Raw genomic sequence first — 17,958 nt, forward strand, 5'->3', positions numbered from 1 at the left:
GTTACATTTGATTATAGCTTTTATTCTCTCTATTCAGAGTTGTTATATTGTCAAAGTGAGGTCAGATTTTGATACCTGTAGTTATCAGAATATCTTCTTTTCCTTATCTTTGCATTTCTAATGCACTCATCATGGTATCTAGATACGAGTTACAAAATTAACAATTGCAGTAGTTATGTCCATAAAGTGTCCACCACTCTCTAATTCAGCCATTGTTAGTTAATACTTTGCATCTTTGTCCTCATTGTTTCTGAGAGGACAAAATGTTGGTTTTTACGTTTGTGCCCTAAAACTGGTCAGGTTTGAGCTTGTCATCCTCTCTAATGGTAAAGAGTTGCACTGCCCCTTGCTTGCGAAAGTTCAGCATGGGATCTTTCAGCTTTTGTTGTCATAAAGTAGAGCTGTCTCATTGTGTCAGGAATGGAGATCATGGGCTGGGTCTTACGTAAGGGTCTAAGGCAACTGTAGGGCCAGGACCTTGAAGTGGATCTGAAATGTAATGGGGAAGTTATTGGAGCACAGTGTGATGTGCTATTTTTTTATTAAAAGGTGGGTTCCTCTGTGTTGCCCCAGTGGAGGTTTTCCACGTGACCCTCGATAATTAGCCCAGGGTAGGATGTGCTGCATCGAACCTGGAAGTGACAAAAGCCTGGATCAGTAGCTGGGTCTTTGAGAGGAATGAGCACACACTTCTGATTAGCTGAATTTGAAAGAAGGCATTTCTCTTCATTCTTGCTATCTGAGTATCCAGGAGCAATGTTGAGTCCAAGAGAACCTCAGGACTTCAGCGTTACCTTGGTGACTGGAAAGTGGAGGATGAGGACAGTGTCCCACCCAGCTCCTCAGAGGTCTCCTCTCTTTGTGTATCATCTCTTATCTGGATTGAGTCAGTCAGCTGTTTTTAATTCATATACATTTCTCTGACATGGTCACTTCTAGGTGAGAGTGTTGGCTGCGTCTGCTAAGAAAGAGAGGTTGAGCTGGGTATGTTTAGTGTACTAGTAGCATTGCAGCCAAAGGCTTTTCACAACCTCGCCTAGAGTCGTTCTCTATATATGGTTAATAATACATAAAGAAATGGAATAATGACATTTTGATTCAGGTTGGAGGGGAAAGTTTCCTGTACAGTTATTCTTGCATATATGTGTTAAGCTATAAAATCTTTAAACCCTCAAGAGCCTCAGCCTGCTATCAGTTTGCAGTCAGGGGCTTCCCTGGGACTCCTACATACATGTGGAACAGTGAATCAGGCCCTTATATTGCAGTATGTAGTCAGGTTTTCTTAAACAGGGTCACCTGACCAAAGTCAGTTTATGCCATTGCCAAGAATCTAATTTGTAGGCAATGTTCATGTTTCCCTCTTGCTCTGCTCCACTACTGGATGTTGTCTACTATAATCTGCACTTGCCAATTTTATCGCCAGCACTTTATTCATAGAAGGTGAAATTCACTCCTGTGCAGAGGACTAGCACAAGATCTAGGCACCAGTTAAGATTTTAAAAGAAGGCTTAGGTGTAATATAAACAGTTATCTGTCTGCCCAGAGATGAATATATAACCCTTTAAGCACAGTATATAAATGAATGTGTTAAGTCGCACAAATACACTTGTGCATTGCACTTCATTAACAAAATAACTTTTAAACGTATACTCGCGTAAAAAAACTTGCTTTGCTGTGTGCCATGCACTACGCACAAACTATTGTCTCTCTGGATTCCGAACACGAAGGGCCAAACTCTGCACTTGCCTACACCATTGTAAATGTTGAGTGACTCCATGGAAACCAATGGAGCTACTCTCGATTTCAACTAGTGTAAGTGAGAGCAGCATGTTGGACCACCTAACTCTTCTAGAAAACTTCCTCAGTAGACATTTTCAGGTGACTTTTTTGTAATTGTTTCCAAACGAAGGGAGGATTAGTGGAGATGTCACCAAACCGTGAGGAGGCCGTGTTCGCCTTTTATCCTGCCCCAGTCTAAAGGTAGGCCACATGGGTCCCTGTTTGCCTGGCCTAAGACAAATATATCTTGGCTCATTCCTTGTTACTACGAGCCTGACTGAAGCAGAAGAGATTGTTCACAGAGATGTGAGAGAAAAATAAAACCGAAATGAAGGAGTGACCTTTTAAACATGAAAAGGGGAAAGTGCCACTTGAAAATGAATTCAAAACCAATTTCAGGCAATTAAACTGACAGAGCATCAACAGAGACAAAGTTAAGTGCAATCAACTTTTTTTTTTTTTTAAGAAGAATTACAATTTTATGGAAAAATAATTAAGGAAAAATCAAGACTAAGATTTTTCAAGTGATTGGTGATGCAAGGTTGCTCATTTTGGGGGGGATGCCAAAGAGGCCTGGGTTTCGGAGGAGAGAAGAAAAGCAGGGGGTGGGGAAATGACATATAGGCAGAATTGTTTCTTTACACAGAACCTTATTCTTCAGTGTTTTGTCCCCTGTGTCATCATTTCCACCTGTGCAAATCAGTTTTAAACCGATAGACATTCAGAATGGTAACATTACACTCATTTTGCACTAGTGTAAATAACTGTGCAGGGTACAAGGCAGTGGAGAATGAGGCCCAGAATGTTTTCAGATTTTCCATGAGGGGAAGTGGCTCCCAGTATAAGGCCTTGTCCTCACACCAGCTGGCATCAGTTAGCTAAAGGTATGTTTTTTGTTTTTCAACTGAGTTAGTTAAATGTCTGCAAGTTAGTGTGTAGATAGGGCCTAAGACATTTTCTCTTAGTGCTAGTCTACTCTAGAAGCCCTACATCGGCGCAGCTGCATTGCTGTCACGCGTCTGGTGAAGAGGCTCAGTGCCAATGGGAGTGAGTTCTCCCGTCGGCATAATTGCTCCACCTCCGCGAGAGACAGAACCTCTGTTGGCAAGAGAGTGTCTTCTGCCAATGTAGCACCGGTGTAGACAGTGCTTAGGTCAGTGTAATTTGCATTGCTCGGGCGGGAGGCTTCTTCACACTCCTGAGCAACATAAATTATATCGACATAAGCAGTAATGTAGACCTGCCCTTATTCTTGTATTCCACCCCCACCCCTCCACGATATACTTATACACCATATGCCTATTAACTAAGATTTGCTTATATTTTTGAGTGGATATGTTTAAAAATGGAAATATTTCTTAAGTTAGATGCCATTCTGCTTTGTTTAATATATATATATATATACTCACTCACTCACTCAGAGAGAGAGAGAGATATGGGGGGGAAAAGCCTGCTTTTTTTATATCCTAGTTTGGTTCAGATACATTGTGTGGAAGCCTTTTCAGTTGTTCCATTTATAGATTAAGTAAAGAGCTTTAGCCAAATGAATTTAATAATTCTTTAAAATAATTCTCCCCTTTGTCTGGTTCTCATTCACACCACTCTGGCAGAGGGGCCTTTGTACTGCCAGAGTGCTAGAAACAGGCCTTGGAATAGATGAGAGCCAGTGCCCAAATATATATTCTTACTGCCCCATATAGTTTATATTCAGAAATTACTTTTGCCATACACTATTAACATATGTTAACCAGAACAGAAATCAAAGTGTCTAAAGACTTTGCACTTAAACTGTTATTTTGATAAATGCTCTCAGAATTATGTCCATTAAATAAAAAAAAATCAAAACATGGATAAACAGATAATTCTATTCTAGAGATGATGCCACCACTAACAGTAGATGCTGCAAGTAAATTCTAAGCTACTGATTTTAAAAAAAAAACAATGTTCTCGGTGCTATATATGCAGGGCCTGTATATTTTGCAATTCCATACTGGTGGAATTTACAGTGAAACATATCTCTTGCTCCAGTGTGCTCCAGAAGCTACGCTTCCCCTTAACAAAGTCATTTGGTGCTCTAATGATTGTGAAGAAAATGCTGAAATCTAGCATAGAAACTGAAGAAGTGTTTTGTTTTTTTAATCTGCAGACATCCTGAAATAATAGCTCTCATAGGTGTGAACCATCCCATTCATTTCCTAGGACTGTTAACTCTGAAACATAAAGATGACAGCTTATATGTCAAAATTGTTACTTCTACTAAATGCTCCCTAGTGAAAAAATTATCTGGCTAATGTATTTGTCACACAACACTAAATGGTCTTGCACACTCCCCCACTCATATTAAGTTATTTGGTGAATTCTGTTCTGTTGAATAGCAAATAGCTCCTACTGATCATACAAAACTTCCAGCATGACCCAGATAACTTCCATGATACAATTGTGTTGTCAAGACAAAAATCTGTCTCTTATTAAAAGCTGAAAATGTAGGGACAACATAAAATAAATGTAATTTAATGTAAAGATAAATAGTCAGTACAGAAGCCACTGTGTTTATATTACTGATTTTCATATTTGTTTCACTGAAATCCATGTAAATGAAGCTATTGGGATAATTCCAGTCTGCTCTGGTAGGGTGTCAAAGAATCCAAGAACTTTATCACATAATTTAGGTCCAGATCATTGCAGATCCACTTTGAACAGACCCAAGAAATATGGGTATCAGAGCAGTCGGGGAGGAGGTGATTACAGCTGTCAAGCAGATGGCCAATAATGCATAGACAAGTATTTTACCTACCTGGACAGATGGGAAGGCTGGGATTTTTGTTAAGTTGTGGAGAAAGATCCAGCAAGACTGGAACAACCCAGATGTTTGAACAGAAGAATATGGAAAAGTCAAAGATGACTCTAAAGATGAAAGTTTGAGTGGAGGGAAGGATGTTGATGTTACCAGCAATGGAGAAAGTAGCTGAGAAGGAAAAATAAGATATGGAGATCAGTTTTGGCCATGTTAAATTTAAGCTGATGGCAAGCCAGCCAAGGTAACATGTTGGAGACATAGTCAGATGTACAGGACAAAACTAAGAAAGATAGGTCAGGTATGGAGATGGAGATTTGTGAGTCATTGACCTAAAGATAGCAATTGAATCAGTGTGATCAGAAGAGGTCCTCTAAGTATAAAATAGAGTTCTGGATCCCCCATTGACAGGAGAGAGGGAAGGAGGAGGAGAAACCACCAGAAGAAACACTGAAAGAGTCAGAGAAATAGGAGGAGAGCCAAAGAAGGACAGGACTAGGAAAGTCACGGTAGGATGGATGTCCTGGAGGAGAAAGTGACAGCTGTGTTTCAGAGTGCAGAATGGTCGAGAAGGAGGACAAAGCAAAAGAGATCCTGATGAGCTGTGGGCAGGAAGAGAAGCAAAATGCTGGTGAGAGCTGGTGAGGTGAGAGGAAAGAAGCCAAGTTGGAGGGGAGCAAGGTGTGAGTTAGAGGACAGGAAGTTAATGCAGTGATTGTAAACAACTCATTCAAGGATATTAGGGGTGGAGGGAATTAGAAGGATGGGATGGCAGTTGGAGAGACAATCAATTTCAATTTTTTGAGGCTGGCAGATACTAGTGTGCTTGTGTGCTACACGGGTTGATACAAGCATTGGTGTTCTGTAATTACTGTAATTGAAAAAAATAAAGCTCTCTCCTCCTAATGCGTTAGGCTGGATGGAGTTCCTTTCCCCAAATTGTATGGTCTTACATGTGTGTGTATAAATATAGTGCCTTTCATCCTGAAGTGATGTCCTCTGGGGACTCACCTGAGAGCACCACTGAAATGCCCCTCGCTATAGAGATGGTTGCCGCAGCCAATTGACATGCAGCACTGCAGGGATGGGGCACTTTGGAACAGGAGAAAAGGACACACATTCTTTTCCTGAAATAATTTTTATGGAACTCTGAGAGAGCCCACTAATAATCATGCATTTGTATTCTAGACCTTTCCGAAAAGGAGCAGGTCAGAGCACAAAGCTGAGCTAGCAAGTTGGAACTAGTACAGACAGTGGTTCATTCAGTGTCCCTGTGTCCATAATCTTCCCAAATACACAGGCCATTAGACGTAATTCATCCCTGGTTTAACTCCATTGACTTCATTGGCGTTACACTAGGAGTTAATGTGATCAGATATGCCAGTAACATAGCAAATATACCTAGATGTACAAGAGCACACTAATAAAAAGTCTGATCAACAACAATACATCTGCCAGACCTCATATATCGCTCCCAGGAAGTGAAGGGGTTGATACTATGTTACATATTTCACAGGCGTTTGGACGTATCCAGAAATAGTGAAATAAAAATTTAAAGGAGCCATTTTTTGGAGTTGGGACATCATTGACACTGTAATTGTGTAGGGGATGAGCCATGGTTTATAAAGGGCCACAGGTACAGCTGCATTGTTTGCACGGAGCAGGGATATGTGCCAGAGTGCATGTCCTTGGAGCCCATAGGGGACAATGATCTGGCACTTGTATGGGGCTTGTGAGAGAGGGTATGTGGCTGTGTTGCTTTGACTAAAGAGAGACTCACTAGCACCGGGACTGCAAGGACTGTCTGTCCATATGCTTTGTTATTACATAGTTATTAGTAAAATTGCATTTTTCTGTCTCTCAGTGTACTAATGTATCTGTTCTCTTTGGAGAGGCCATTTTATTTGTTTTTAAATGGCTGAAAGTTAAGAGAAGCTTATTTTGACCTTTCTCAAACGATACTATTAGCAGACAAATGAAATATTGTATACTGAAATTTGAAAGCAAATGTGAATGTGTGGTGGGTGGAGCAGCACCAGCAGCAGGAGGACAGATGTGCCAGTTTTGAAAGAACCTTTAAAAAAAACAACTGTATATTGGATACTTTTGTGATCAGGTTTTTGTAAGAACCTCGTTGAATAGGCAGTCCCATGACTTCGCTTCAGCATAAAGTGTTTCTCCAGGGGAGAGTCAGATACAGTGTGTGAGAGAGTATCTTGGGGCATAGCTACACGATGCATTAGTGTGCACCAGTGGGATGTAACTTCTAGCCTGCACCAGTATGCTGTGCACTAACTGACCCAGGTGGACCATACCAGCATGCTCTAAAATTTCCTTAATGTGCATTAACATAGTCCCACTTCAAACAATACTACATTAACGCACACTAGGGAACTTTTAGTGTGCACCAGCTAATGTCCACACAGGTTAGTTAACACAACATGCTGGTGCAGGCTAGAATTTACACCCTGCTGGTGCATGCTAATGCACTTACACATGGAGTTATCCCCGAGTCACTATTGCTGGTTAATTCCATGTGTGGACGGTCTTATTCTGAAATAAGAATGTCCACACATGAAGTTAACTAGAAATAGTTAATCAGGGATAACTCCATGTGTAAACAAGACCATAGAGGTGATGTTGCCCATCTCATGGATTCCATGCAGAGATGCCTGATATTTTAAATGCAAGCTTGGGGAAGGTGAGAGCCCTGTTAGCATATTTCTAAAACCTGGTCTACACTACACAGTTAGATCAACGTAAGCTGCCTTGCGTCACCCTAGCTGTGGAATTATCTTCCCTTAAATTTGGCTCTTGCTGATGTAAGTGCCTCTCTACGCCGATTTAGGCTTTGTCTACACTACCACTTTTGTCGGTAAAACTTTTCTGAGTCAGGGGTGTGAAAATAACACCCTCCTGATTGACATAAGTTTCTCCGGCAAAAGTGCTGGTGTGGACAGCTCTATGTCAGCAGGAGAGGCTCTCCTGCCAACATAGCTAATGCCGCTTATTGGGGGTGATTTAATTATGCTGGCAGGAGAGCTCTTTCCTGCCAGCAAAGAGCGGCTACACGGGAGACCTTACAGTGGCACAGCTGTAGTGATAATGCTGTGCCACTGTAAGGTCTGTAGTGTAGACAGAGTGTGGGAAAAGTCACGGCTGATGTAATTAGGTTGATGCAGTGTCAGTGTAGACGTTGCTTATGTTGACTGTTAATGCTCCACAGTGACAATACAATTGATACAAGTGTTTCTAGTGAGGATGCACACTGCCGACGCAAGGAGCCAAGCTTGCGCACACACGCACACGTGATTTAATGGCTGTATGCTGACATAAGTAGGTTGACATAATTTTGTAGTATAGACATAGCCTAGGAGCATAGATAGGTGACTCGGGGGTGGGTTGGGGGACTTACTGTGGTACTTCAGACAACCTAGTATTGAAAAGGAAGGTCAGAATATTCATTCATACTTGTGAAAACATGGTATTATTTATGCACAAGCAGTAGCTGATGAGGGCAGTTGACACAGTTGTCAGTGAGTTTCTAACTTAGTTAGTAGTAGTCTGCAGCATGTTCAAGGCTGTGTAATTGTGCCCTGGTCTACACTGGGGGGGATGGGGGGATCGATCTAAGTTACGCAACTTCAGCTATGTGAATAACGTAGCTGAAGTCGTACTTAGATCGACTTACTAGACGCGATAAATCAATCCCTGCTGGATCGATCGCTGCCCGCCGATCCGGCGGGTAGTGAAGACATACCCTGGGACAGGTACTCAACCAGCAGAAACTAGGAAGGGATCTAGAAGAATTGCAATGATTTGTGTTGACAAGTCTTTTATTAGTGTGAACTCTCACTGTTCCATCTGAAACTGGCTGCCTGGTGATAACGTTCTGCCTCATGCATGTCAAAGAGCATTTCTCAGCTCTGCAGGAAACTGTGAGCGGATCTGAGAAGTGAATTTTGGGAATGTAAGAACCATTATAAAAATGTGTTACCTATAATACAGACTATGTGGAAAAGACATGTTTCATAAACATAGGCCATATGATTTATTTTTATAAATGTTACATATGTGGGTGGAGTATAACATACAAAAGAGGTCACTTTAATATTAGTACATATGAGTCAATATATAATTTCACATAAGTCTAATATTTAAAATAAGTGCTACTTATACTGCAGTCACATATAATTTACATGTATTTTTGTTCTGCAAGGGAACCCCTTTTGTGTGTGTGTGTGTGTGTGTGTGTGTGTGTTAGGGCTGTTTCTTTGTCTCCCTGAACCTTGTCTTGTCATTTGCACTGGTGCAAAGTGAATGCAAAGTGGGTGTAAGCTGGTACTAAATCAGAACGATGGAAATAACTGCAGAAAGTGTAGACTAAGGCTATGTCTACACTGTTCCATGGTGAGGACTACAGGATGTTAATGCAGAGAGCACCAAACAGTTGGGCTCTGAGTGCTGTGTGTGGACACTGCTGGCATGAACTAAAAGGTATCTAGTTCACATTAACGTAATCCTCTTTGAAACAGAACTATATTCACATCCCCACAGTCTGCATTGTGACTCAGTGCAGACAAGCCCTAACAGAGACTCAGGCCTTGTAACTGAGGGCATTATAGATACACTGCAAAATGGATTCCCCTTTCCAATTTACTTTCAGTGCATTGACCCATATCATTTGATCAACATTTGTTCAAATGAACAGGGACTTCTACTGTACTCCTTTGCCAAACAGCATTGTAACATTGCTATATGCATCCGAAGAAGTGGGTTGTAGCCCACAAAAGCTTATGCTCTAATAAATTTGTTAGTCTCTAAGGTGCCACAAGTACTCCTGTTCTTTTAGCATTGTAACAGAGTATCTTCATCAGACATTCATTGATTATCTCAACAACGGAGCTGAAATTAAATGCAGTAGGGGCATGTAAAGGACTATAATAAGAAATTGCTTTTTTCTAAAAAGTATCCTTGGCTTTGTCTGGCATATGACCTAAGACCCACACATTCAGTTGTGAAGGTATCACTAATGATGTGCTAGTTCTCAAGGACGTATCAGAGTGCTGCAGCTAACACCCGATAACACCGCTCACTCCAGTGCTGACACACTTTGGCTGCTGAGTGCAAAAATCTCTCCTGAAAGAGACCCTAAGCAAAAAGCAAGGAGCTGCGTTTACTCACGGGACTGTGCAGCAGGTAACATAAAAATCCAACCTCATCCAGGCTGCTCTTTTCCAGAAGACTAAACAATATGATTGTTGCATTGTTCAATCCGTTTTCCTGTTTATTATTGGCCACCTCTTTTCTTTTAATACTTCTCTTATAAATTCAACTTTCTTTTAGTTTATAAATGTTTTCAGCTTTCTTCCTTTTTAAAGTTTTCACACTTCTGTAGGTGTCTTCTCTGCAAGGTGGAGGAGTCTCACTACCCACTTGCACAAGCAAGCAGCATTCACTTCTTGTCTGATGATGATTTTAATAGATGGAAGATCTGTGGCATAGAGTCTATGATGCCCTGCATCTTGTGCAGTTATTTACACCAGTGTGAAGCATACTTGCTTTGCACTCACTTTGCACTGTTGTGAATTACTGTACAAGGTGAAGAGCAACAAAGAACTGGCCAGCCACTGGCCTGACTTGCTGGTTGTAGGATTGAGCCCTGCCAAATGTAATAGTTACTTTAGTGTGGCCCTTAAAATAGTTTGGTTTTAGAGCAGCTTCTTTCTCAGTGAAACATATCCTGCTAATTGTTTTCCTGTATTACTCTAAAAAGTATGACCCTTTAATAGTGATTTCAGAGAACAAATGAGCCTGTTTTGACTTTCCTCTTCTGCTAGTTGAGTGATCTATCAGGTTTCCTGTTGTTCATGAAGAGTCTCTCTATCTCTCTCTATTGTGCACAAATGTATGGAAATATATTTGTATGTAAAACAAAATGAGATACTTAGCTCCCGAGCTTCCTAGGCAAGGTGTTTGTGGCGGCATAATCCCCACTAGCCAGTATTGTACCTATTAAAATGGCATAGATGCTCTTGACTCAAATCATCCACATTTTACATATTGGCAGGAATGTTTTCTCACTGAATGAAGTTAAAGCAAAACCATTATATATAGTAAACTATGGCTATAGAAATGATCATTACTCTGAGATCGTCCTGTCCTTGAACTTTATATAGGCAAGCTAAACGTACACATTTAACATCATATACATCTCACAGTTGACCATGAATATAAAACATTTATTTGACACAAAACTACTGGGTGTACATACTTCTGGAGTCAATGTAAATACATCCCCACTCTCGTTTCAGCTCTGTTTGCAGGCAGTGGTGAGCTTCTGAGGGCCGAAAACAGTTTATTGTTTGCAGAGTAAAATAGATGGCTAACATCTGGTACTAAGTCGGGGACACTAATACACTGCACTCTCTCTTTGTTCAGCTGGCCTTGTGCTTAAACTGCCTGCTGTAGTAAGGATGTTTGTAGTTGTTTTATTTGTAGATAGAAGTCAGGACAGTAATCTTGTGACTTGAAGAATTCTAACAGAGAACCTAGCACTGTGAATTTACTTTACAAAATTACCATAGTACCAATATAATTCCTAACCCTGCTTGTCATAGAAGACTCTCTTAAAAGTTCATAAAGTGCTCTCTCCCTAGTACCTCATTCTTTAGTCATAGCTTCATGGTTTAAGGCCTGAAGAGACCAGTAGATCATCTAGTCTGATCTCCTGTATATCACGGGCCATTACATTTCACTTTGTTACCCCTGTATTGAGCCCAATATCTTTTGTTAGGCTTTAGCCAATCTTCAGAAAGGCACCCGGTCTTGAGCTAAAGACATCCAGAAAGGGAGACTCCACCACGTCCCTTGGTAGTTTGTTCTAATAGTTAATCACCCTCACTGCCAATAATGTGCCTTATTTCCAGCAGGAATTTGTCTGGCTTCAGCTTCCAGCCATTGGTTCTTTGTAATGACTTTCTCCGCTAGATTAAAGAGCCTTTTAGTACATAGTATTTTCTCCCTATGAGGGTCCTTATACACTGTAATCAAGTGACCTCTTGGTCTTCATTTGCTAAACTAAACAGATTGAGCTCTGTAAGTATCTCACTAAGATACTTTTCATTTTCTTCCATCCTGAAATAATTTTTGTGGCTCTTTTCTGCACCCTCTCCAATTTTTCAACATCCTTTTGAAATGTGGACACCAGAACTGTACACAGCATTCCAGTATCTGTCTCTGCAATGCCATATACAGAGGTAAAATAACCTCCATACTCACTACACCCCTGTTTATACATCCAACGATTGCACTGGCCCTTGTTGACACAGTGTTGCCCTGGGAGCTCATTCTGATTGTTTGTTCACTGTGACCCCTAAATTCTTTTCAGAGCCACTGCATTCCAGGATACAGTCCCCCATTCTATAGTATGGACTGCATTCCTTGCTCCAAGATGTATAACTTTGCATTTGGCTGTATTTGCTGTGTGTGACCTCCCTGTCCTCATAATTACTCACCATTTGCCAATCTTTGTGTTTTCTGCAATGTTATCAGCAGTAATTTTTATATTTACTTCTAAATCACCAATGAAAATGTTGACTAGCATCAGATCTAGAACCAGTCCTTGTAGAATCCCCCGAGAAACCTCTATTTGATGATGCTTCCCCATTGATGACTACTATTTGAGATCTGTCAGTTAGACTGTTCTTGATCCATTTAACATGTGCTGTATGGATGCTGTAGAGTGCTGTTTTTTAATCTGAATGGTGTGCGGTACTAAATGAAATGCCTTACAGAAGTCTAAGTACATCTTCTCAGTTACTTTTATCAACTAAGCTTGTAATCTCCTCAAAGAATGAATTCAATTTTGTTTGCTAAGACCTAATTTTCCATGTTGACAGACATTAATTATATTCCTATCCTCTAATTCTTTACATTAAGGTATTTCAGCTAAGGGAGGGGTGGCAAACTGATTTGGATTAAATAAGAAACTGACTCCAACCTTTGCACAAAACTCAATATTCTCTGATCCAAACTACACCTATTTTGTGCTTGAGGTTCACTCTTGCTATCTTACGCATTTTTATGCACTTTTGTACCTCAAAAGTAGCTGAATTATAACGATGCTGTCTGAGATTTCCAGAACGTTCTTGTTTTGGCTGAGCTCAGCCAAACCAATAAGTTCTGGAAATCTGAGACAGCACTGATAAAATTCATTTATTTTTGGGAGTTGAAGGTGGCAACCAACTGCACAACCATGGGAGGAACAGGTGAAGGAAATGGTAGCTAATTACACTGGGGCAAAACACCTACTCTACCATGACATTTTTTTTATCTTTAATGTTCACCCAGAACAAATAGGATTTTAGTTTTTAAGTTCTCTGCGCATTAATTGCATGGTACTTAATGTATCCACTTTGGAAGTATGAAAGACCGAGTTGACCAGACCCCGCTTTGAACATGTGGGTCCAAGGAATGTTGGTGTTTCATTCTGGCTCTTAGTTCCTGAACCAGATTTCATCGATTATCATCATGTATTACTTCTCCACCTTTGTGACAAAAATGAAAGTACTGATAAAGAATCCATGTCATTTCCTAAATAGTGACACACTATGGTTTTTGTATGTTTAAGTAAGGCTATATCAACACTACGAGCTAGGGGTGTGATTCCCTTGCTCGTGTGCACATACTCACACTAGTTCTCATCGAGTTAATGTGAATATAAATAGCAGCATACCTGCGGTAGCACAGATAGTGGCAGCAAAGGTCCAATGAGTTGTGCCAAGTAAATACTCACTGATTTCAGGTGGGTATTTACTTGGCATGGTTCAGCCATTCCTCTGCTGCTACTACCCATGCTACTGCAGCGACACTGTGTGTTCACGAGCAGGGGAAATACACCCCAAGCTTGTAGCATTGATGTAGCCTAACTGTCTTAATTTAGGACAGATTGTGCTTTCCATTATACCAGAGTTAATCCAGAACAAGTCCACTGAAATCAGTGCCCTTACTGTGTTTTATGCTGGTGTATCTGAAATCTGAATCTATTCCCAAATAAAATGGTGAGTTAAAATATAAAATATTGTGGTAGGGCTATTAAGTGGTCCTATTCAGTACTCTTGACTCTTTCAAGCCAGATAGGGTTTTGCCTGAATAAGGAGCAAATAAGACCTCTAAATCAGTACTGCTCTTTATTTTTCCCCTTTAAGGCACATTTCAAAATGACACAGAAATGATGAATACACAAATCCACAATGAAGTAACCAGCTAGGCACTTAGGTTTCATGCCCAGTTATGAAGACGTACTGTTCTTGACTTTGCTTTCGCTATCTTACAGAGCTCAGCTTCTCTACCAGGATCAGTGTCCTGCCAACCACCAGCTCATCATCCAAGTAAACACCCGAAGGCCCAAGAAGAAACTGAGCAAATATTTCCTAAGGTAGGTGCATCCTTTCAGTTGAATTTCTCAGCTTGCTAGTTAGTTCGCCAAGCCAAGGCGGAGGGTTGGAGATAAATTGTCGGGTGTTGAGTGTTGGGGATCAAGGCCAATTCCTCCCTGATAGGGGTTCATTAGCTTCAGTGGAGTCACACGAGGGATAAATTTTGGCCCTTTGTGCTCATAGGTCAGCAGGTTGCTTTGTTTTCTCTGGAGCTGTGACTTTTGCTGTGAAAAGGAACATACACTGCAGTTCAGTATATCTCCAGCCTCATTCCCTCCTGCCCTAGAACTGTCAATTGTTTTTCTTATGCTTTTCTTACTGAATCATCACCAGAAATTCACCATTTTAGGTGTGTTTTTTTGTTTTTCAATTCCGATGTCTCCAAACCATTTAAGTCAAGTTTTATGCCTTAACCTGCACATTATTTGTATGTGCATAAAATGCAAAGGGGGAAGTCCAGTCCTGTCCGGAGGGAAAGCCTAAGGCCTATTTATCACTTAACCTCAGTGGTGCGTAGGCTTTGTGCAAGCTATGGCATAGGGATGGGCTTCATTCATTTTCATTTTTCAGTCCATGCGAAATACAGCTGCTAAAATCTCCCTTGTTTGTTGATTTGATCATGTCACTACCATCTCGGGGAAAAATTCCTCCCCTGGTTCCTCAGATGCTGTCACATCAGATTTAAGTGATTTTGTCCCCATCTTCAAAGCTCTACATAACTTTTCTCCTCCTTATGTATCCTTCCTTGTTGGACTTTGGATTGCCTCGCTCTGCCAGTGTACTCACCCATTTGTTAGCTTCTCCCACAAATGCCTTTTTGCCTTTGTCCATGTGGCATTGTACAACTTCCCTGAATTCATCCACAGAGCCCTGTCCGCAGTTTTGGAGAGATTTAAAATTCCACTACTGCTGCAGTGGTTACAGTTAATCATGTTGACTCGTATTAAAATCCCTGTTTGTGCCCATTCCCTGACCTTTGTCACCCTGTCTGTCCATCCTTAGATTGTGATCTTGGAACAGTGACAGTCCCTTCTTGAATGTCTGGAAAATGACTAGCATTACCATAAACAACTAATGAATACTACTCATAATAATCAGTGGCTTTCCAATAGATCTGTTTTTAAAAAATAGTATGTGATGTGTACAAAATGCAAACAACATTACAGTTTGGACTTTGCCTTTATGAAAAGGCAAAATCAAGCCATATTTCACCGGTGATGACAGCAGAACGGGAGCTGAAGATCCAAAGAAGAAATCTATCTCATCGCTTTTATTTTTCACATATTTAACTACACTCTTACGTAGAGGATCAGCATCATTCAGGCTGATAGTGAGAAAACAGGATGGAGAATCATGAGCTTCGAGGAAAATCTAATTTTCTCAGGGTATGTCTGTACTGCAAAAGCAAAACAAAAAAACCTGCAGAAGTGAGTCTCAGAGCCCATAACAACATGCTCACACTACAGGCTAAAAGCGGCTGTGTAAATGTTCCTGCTCGGGCCAAAACTGGGGCTCTGAGGCCCACCCCACTCGCCAGATTTCAGAGCCCATGCTCCAGCCCGAGACCAAACATCTACACTGCTATTTTTAGCCCCATAGAGTGAGACTCATGAGCCTGATTCAGTTGACACGGGCTCTGAGCCTCGCTGCTGCAGGGTATGGGTTGGGTTTTTTGATGCGTAGATGTACCCTTTGAGCACTGTTTTGTGGACTTGCAATTTAGTTTCCACCTCCTGTATTTTCCCTTTAATTCCTTCCACACAGTTGTTTAATTCTGCCAGTCAATGCAACTAGGATTTCCAATTTGGTGTCCATTGATTTTTACAGCAGCTGTCATATTACTGGTTTTATATCTGGAGCTTCCTTATTGTTCTTATCCCATTCCCCTGGCCAGAGCTGACTTAAAAATGGAGGAAGAAAGGGAAATCATGAACACTTCTTCTAAAGTGTTTTCATTCCATTGGTTTTCAAAATGGACTGTTTTTTGTTTTTTTTTAAATTTCCATAGAATTTTAATAGATTTTTTTTCATATTTGAAATTGGAATGTTCAAAAAACAATTTTTAAAATTTCAAAATAAAAATATTTCCAAAACAAGAAATGTTGGTTTTTTTTTTAAAAAAAAAGTCTCACTGGGTAACTACTCTGATCAGTCAAAGCTGGCAATGAAAAAGAGAAAAAGAAAAAAGAAAAACAAACTTTTCTGTTTGAAAATTTTGAAAACAGAAAATTTTGAGAAAATCATTTTGAAAGTTTTCTGTTTTTGAGAATTTTCAACTGACTTTTTTCTTTCTTCCCCTTAAAAACAAGTGTTTGAAGAAAAATGTTGTGAAGCTGTGTTGACTGATGGACACTTCATCTTTGCTCAGTCAGAATGGCCACTGAGACTTTCAGTCTGAAGGCTCTTTGTGTGAAAACCAGATTTTTCTCCACAATTGATTTTTCCCCTCTAGTCTGTGGAATGAGTTCATTTTTAAGGACAAGATTTGGGGTTTGGGTTTTTTTGGTTTGTTTGTTTGTTTTTTAAGTGTTGTGAAGTTTCACTTTTATTCAGTTTGTCTCTTGCAATTCAACATGCAGAGCCTCCCATCAGATTCCTTGGAACAGAAGCATCTAAAGTGTTTTTCTTTGTAGTTGGATGGTGTTTGGAGACAAGAAATCTTATGAGGAAGCAGATAAGATTATTTTTCCTACTATTTTCCAGACATTCTTCCCTCTGTCATGATGTGTCCCACAGTATTGCCAATCCCAAGCATTAAAAAATCATGAGATGTTTAAATATATATATTTAATATTGCTGTTGATTTTATATGGAAGGCATTCAGATACTGTGGTGATGGATGGTACACCCCTGAGATGCTCCCATGCTTAAATGAGTTTAAACTCACTGAGGCCTTAGGAGTTTGGGGCTCTAGAGAACCTGATGTGGCAAACCAATTCCGCCCTTTGTATCTGTTTGTGCTATGTGAGCGCAGGGTTGGAACTTTTGTTAGCCAACCTATTTTATAATAGAATGAGAATAAATGCCTTAAGTATTGGAAAAATGCCAAGGAATTGACAGAAATCAGATCTGATATTCAGTTACAAAGATACTTTTATTTAATCTGAATATACTCCCTATGAAAAAGTCTTACAGAGTTTAATAGTGATGAAACCAATAAGATTCTTTAGAAAGTACTCTGAAAAACCACAGAATTTGAGAATTGAGATCCTTTCCATAAAATCAGCCTATAGAATTGAATAGAGAATGATATCCCTCTATAGAATTCTACAGGCTTGTTTAAGAATTCTGTAGAACAGTTTTCATTTTCTGTTTGCCTCTATTATGACATTTATGTGCCCCCCCATTTACATTCTGTGTGAGCACCTCACAATCTTTAACGTATCTGTCCTCACAACACCCATTGGATAGGGAAGTTCTATTACCCCAGTTTTACAGATGAGACACTGAAGCACAGAAAGACTAAGCGACTAAAGACCAAGGTCACACAGGAAGTCTGTGGCGGAGCAGGGAACTGAACTCAGCTCTCCTGTGGCCTATGCTAATGTCCTAACCACTGGACTATCCTTCCTCTCCCCTTCAGTTATTATTATTTTTACTGTGGTAGCATCCAGGCTTCACTAGTTGCTATCCAAACTCGGAAGAACGAAGTCCCTGCCCCAAAGAGCTTACGCTATAGCACTTTTCCATGAGGCATATAAAACAAGTGTTTGGGAAAACATTTTTGACATGTCCAAAAGATGCTAGTTGTTATAACCAGGTGGCTGGTGTGTATGGAACAAAGTTTACTGCCACTTGCTGGGTTTAAAAGTAGATTTTGTTTCTCACACTTTGCTGTTAAAATTTAGCCACTCAAACAGAAAAGGGGGATCGTTACAGACTGCTGCAGGATGGGTAAATAAAGCTGAGTCTGGTGGTCAAGGGGACTGGCAAAGGCAATTACTC

The 17,958-nt window shown here is 40.3% G+C and overlaps 1 protein-coding gene across 1 annotated transcript in view; it reads left to right on the top strand.

Annotated features, from left to right (window-relative positions):
- LOC112104515 overlaps nt 1–17,958 on the top strand; it is a 103,402-nt gene that overhangs the window by 62,567 nt on the left and 22,877 nt on the right. Inside the window, exon 6 of the mRNA XM_029911033.1 lies at nt 13,911–14,012. Within this exon, the coding sequence (XP_029766893.1) occupies nt 13,911–14,012 (102 nt within the window). The remainder of the gene's footprint in view (nt 1–13,910; nt 14,013–17,958) is intronic.

The sequence above is a fragment of the Terrapene carolina genome, unplaced genomic scaffold, assembly GCF_002925995.2.
Source record: "Terrapene carolina triunguis isolate 2854851 unplaced genomic scaffold, T_m_triunguis-2.0 Scaffold85, whole genome shotgun sequence".
NCBI classification, from domain to species: Eukaryota; Metazoa; Chordata; order Testudines; family Emydidae; genus Terrapene; species Terrapene triunguis.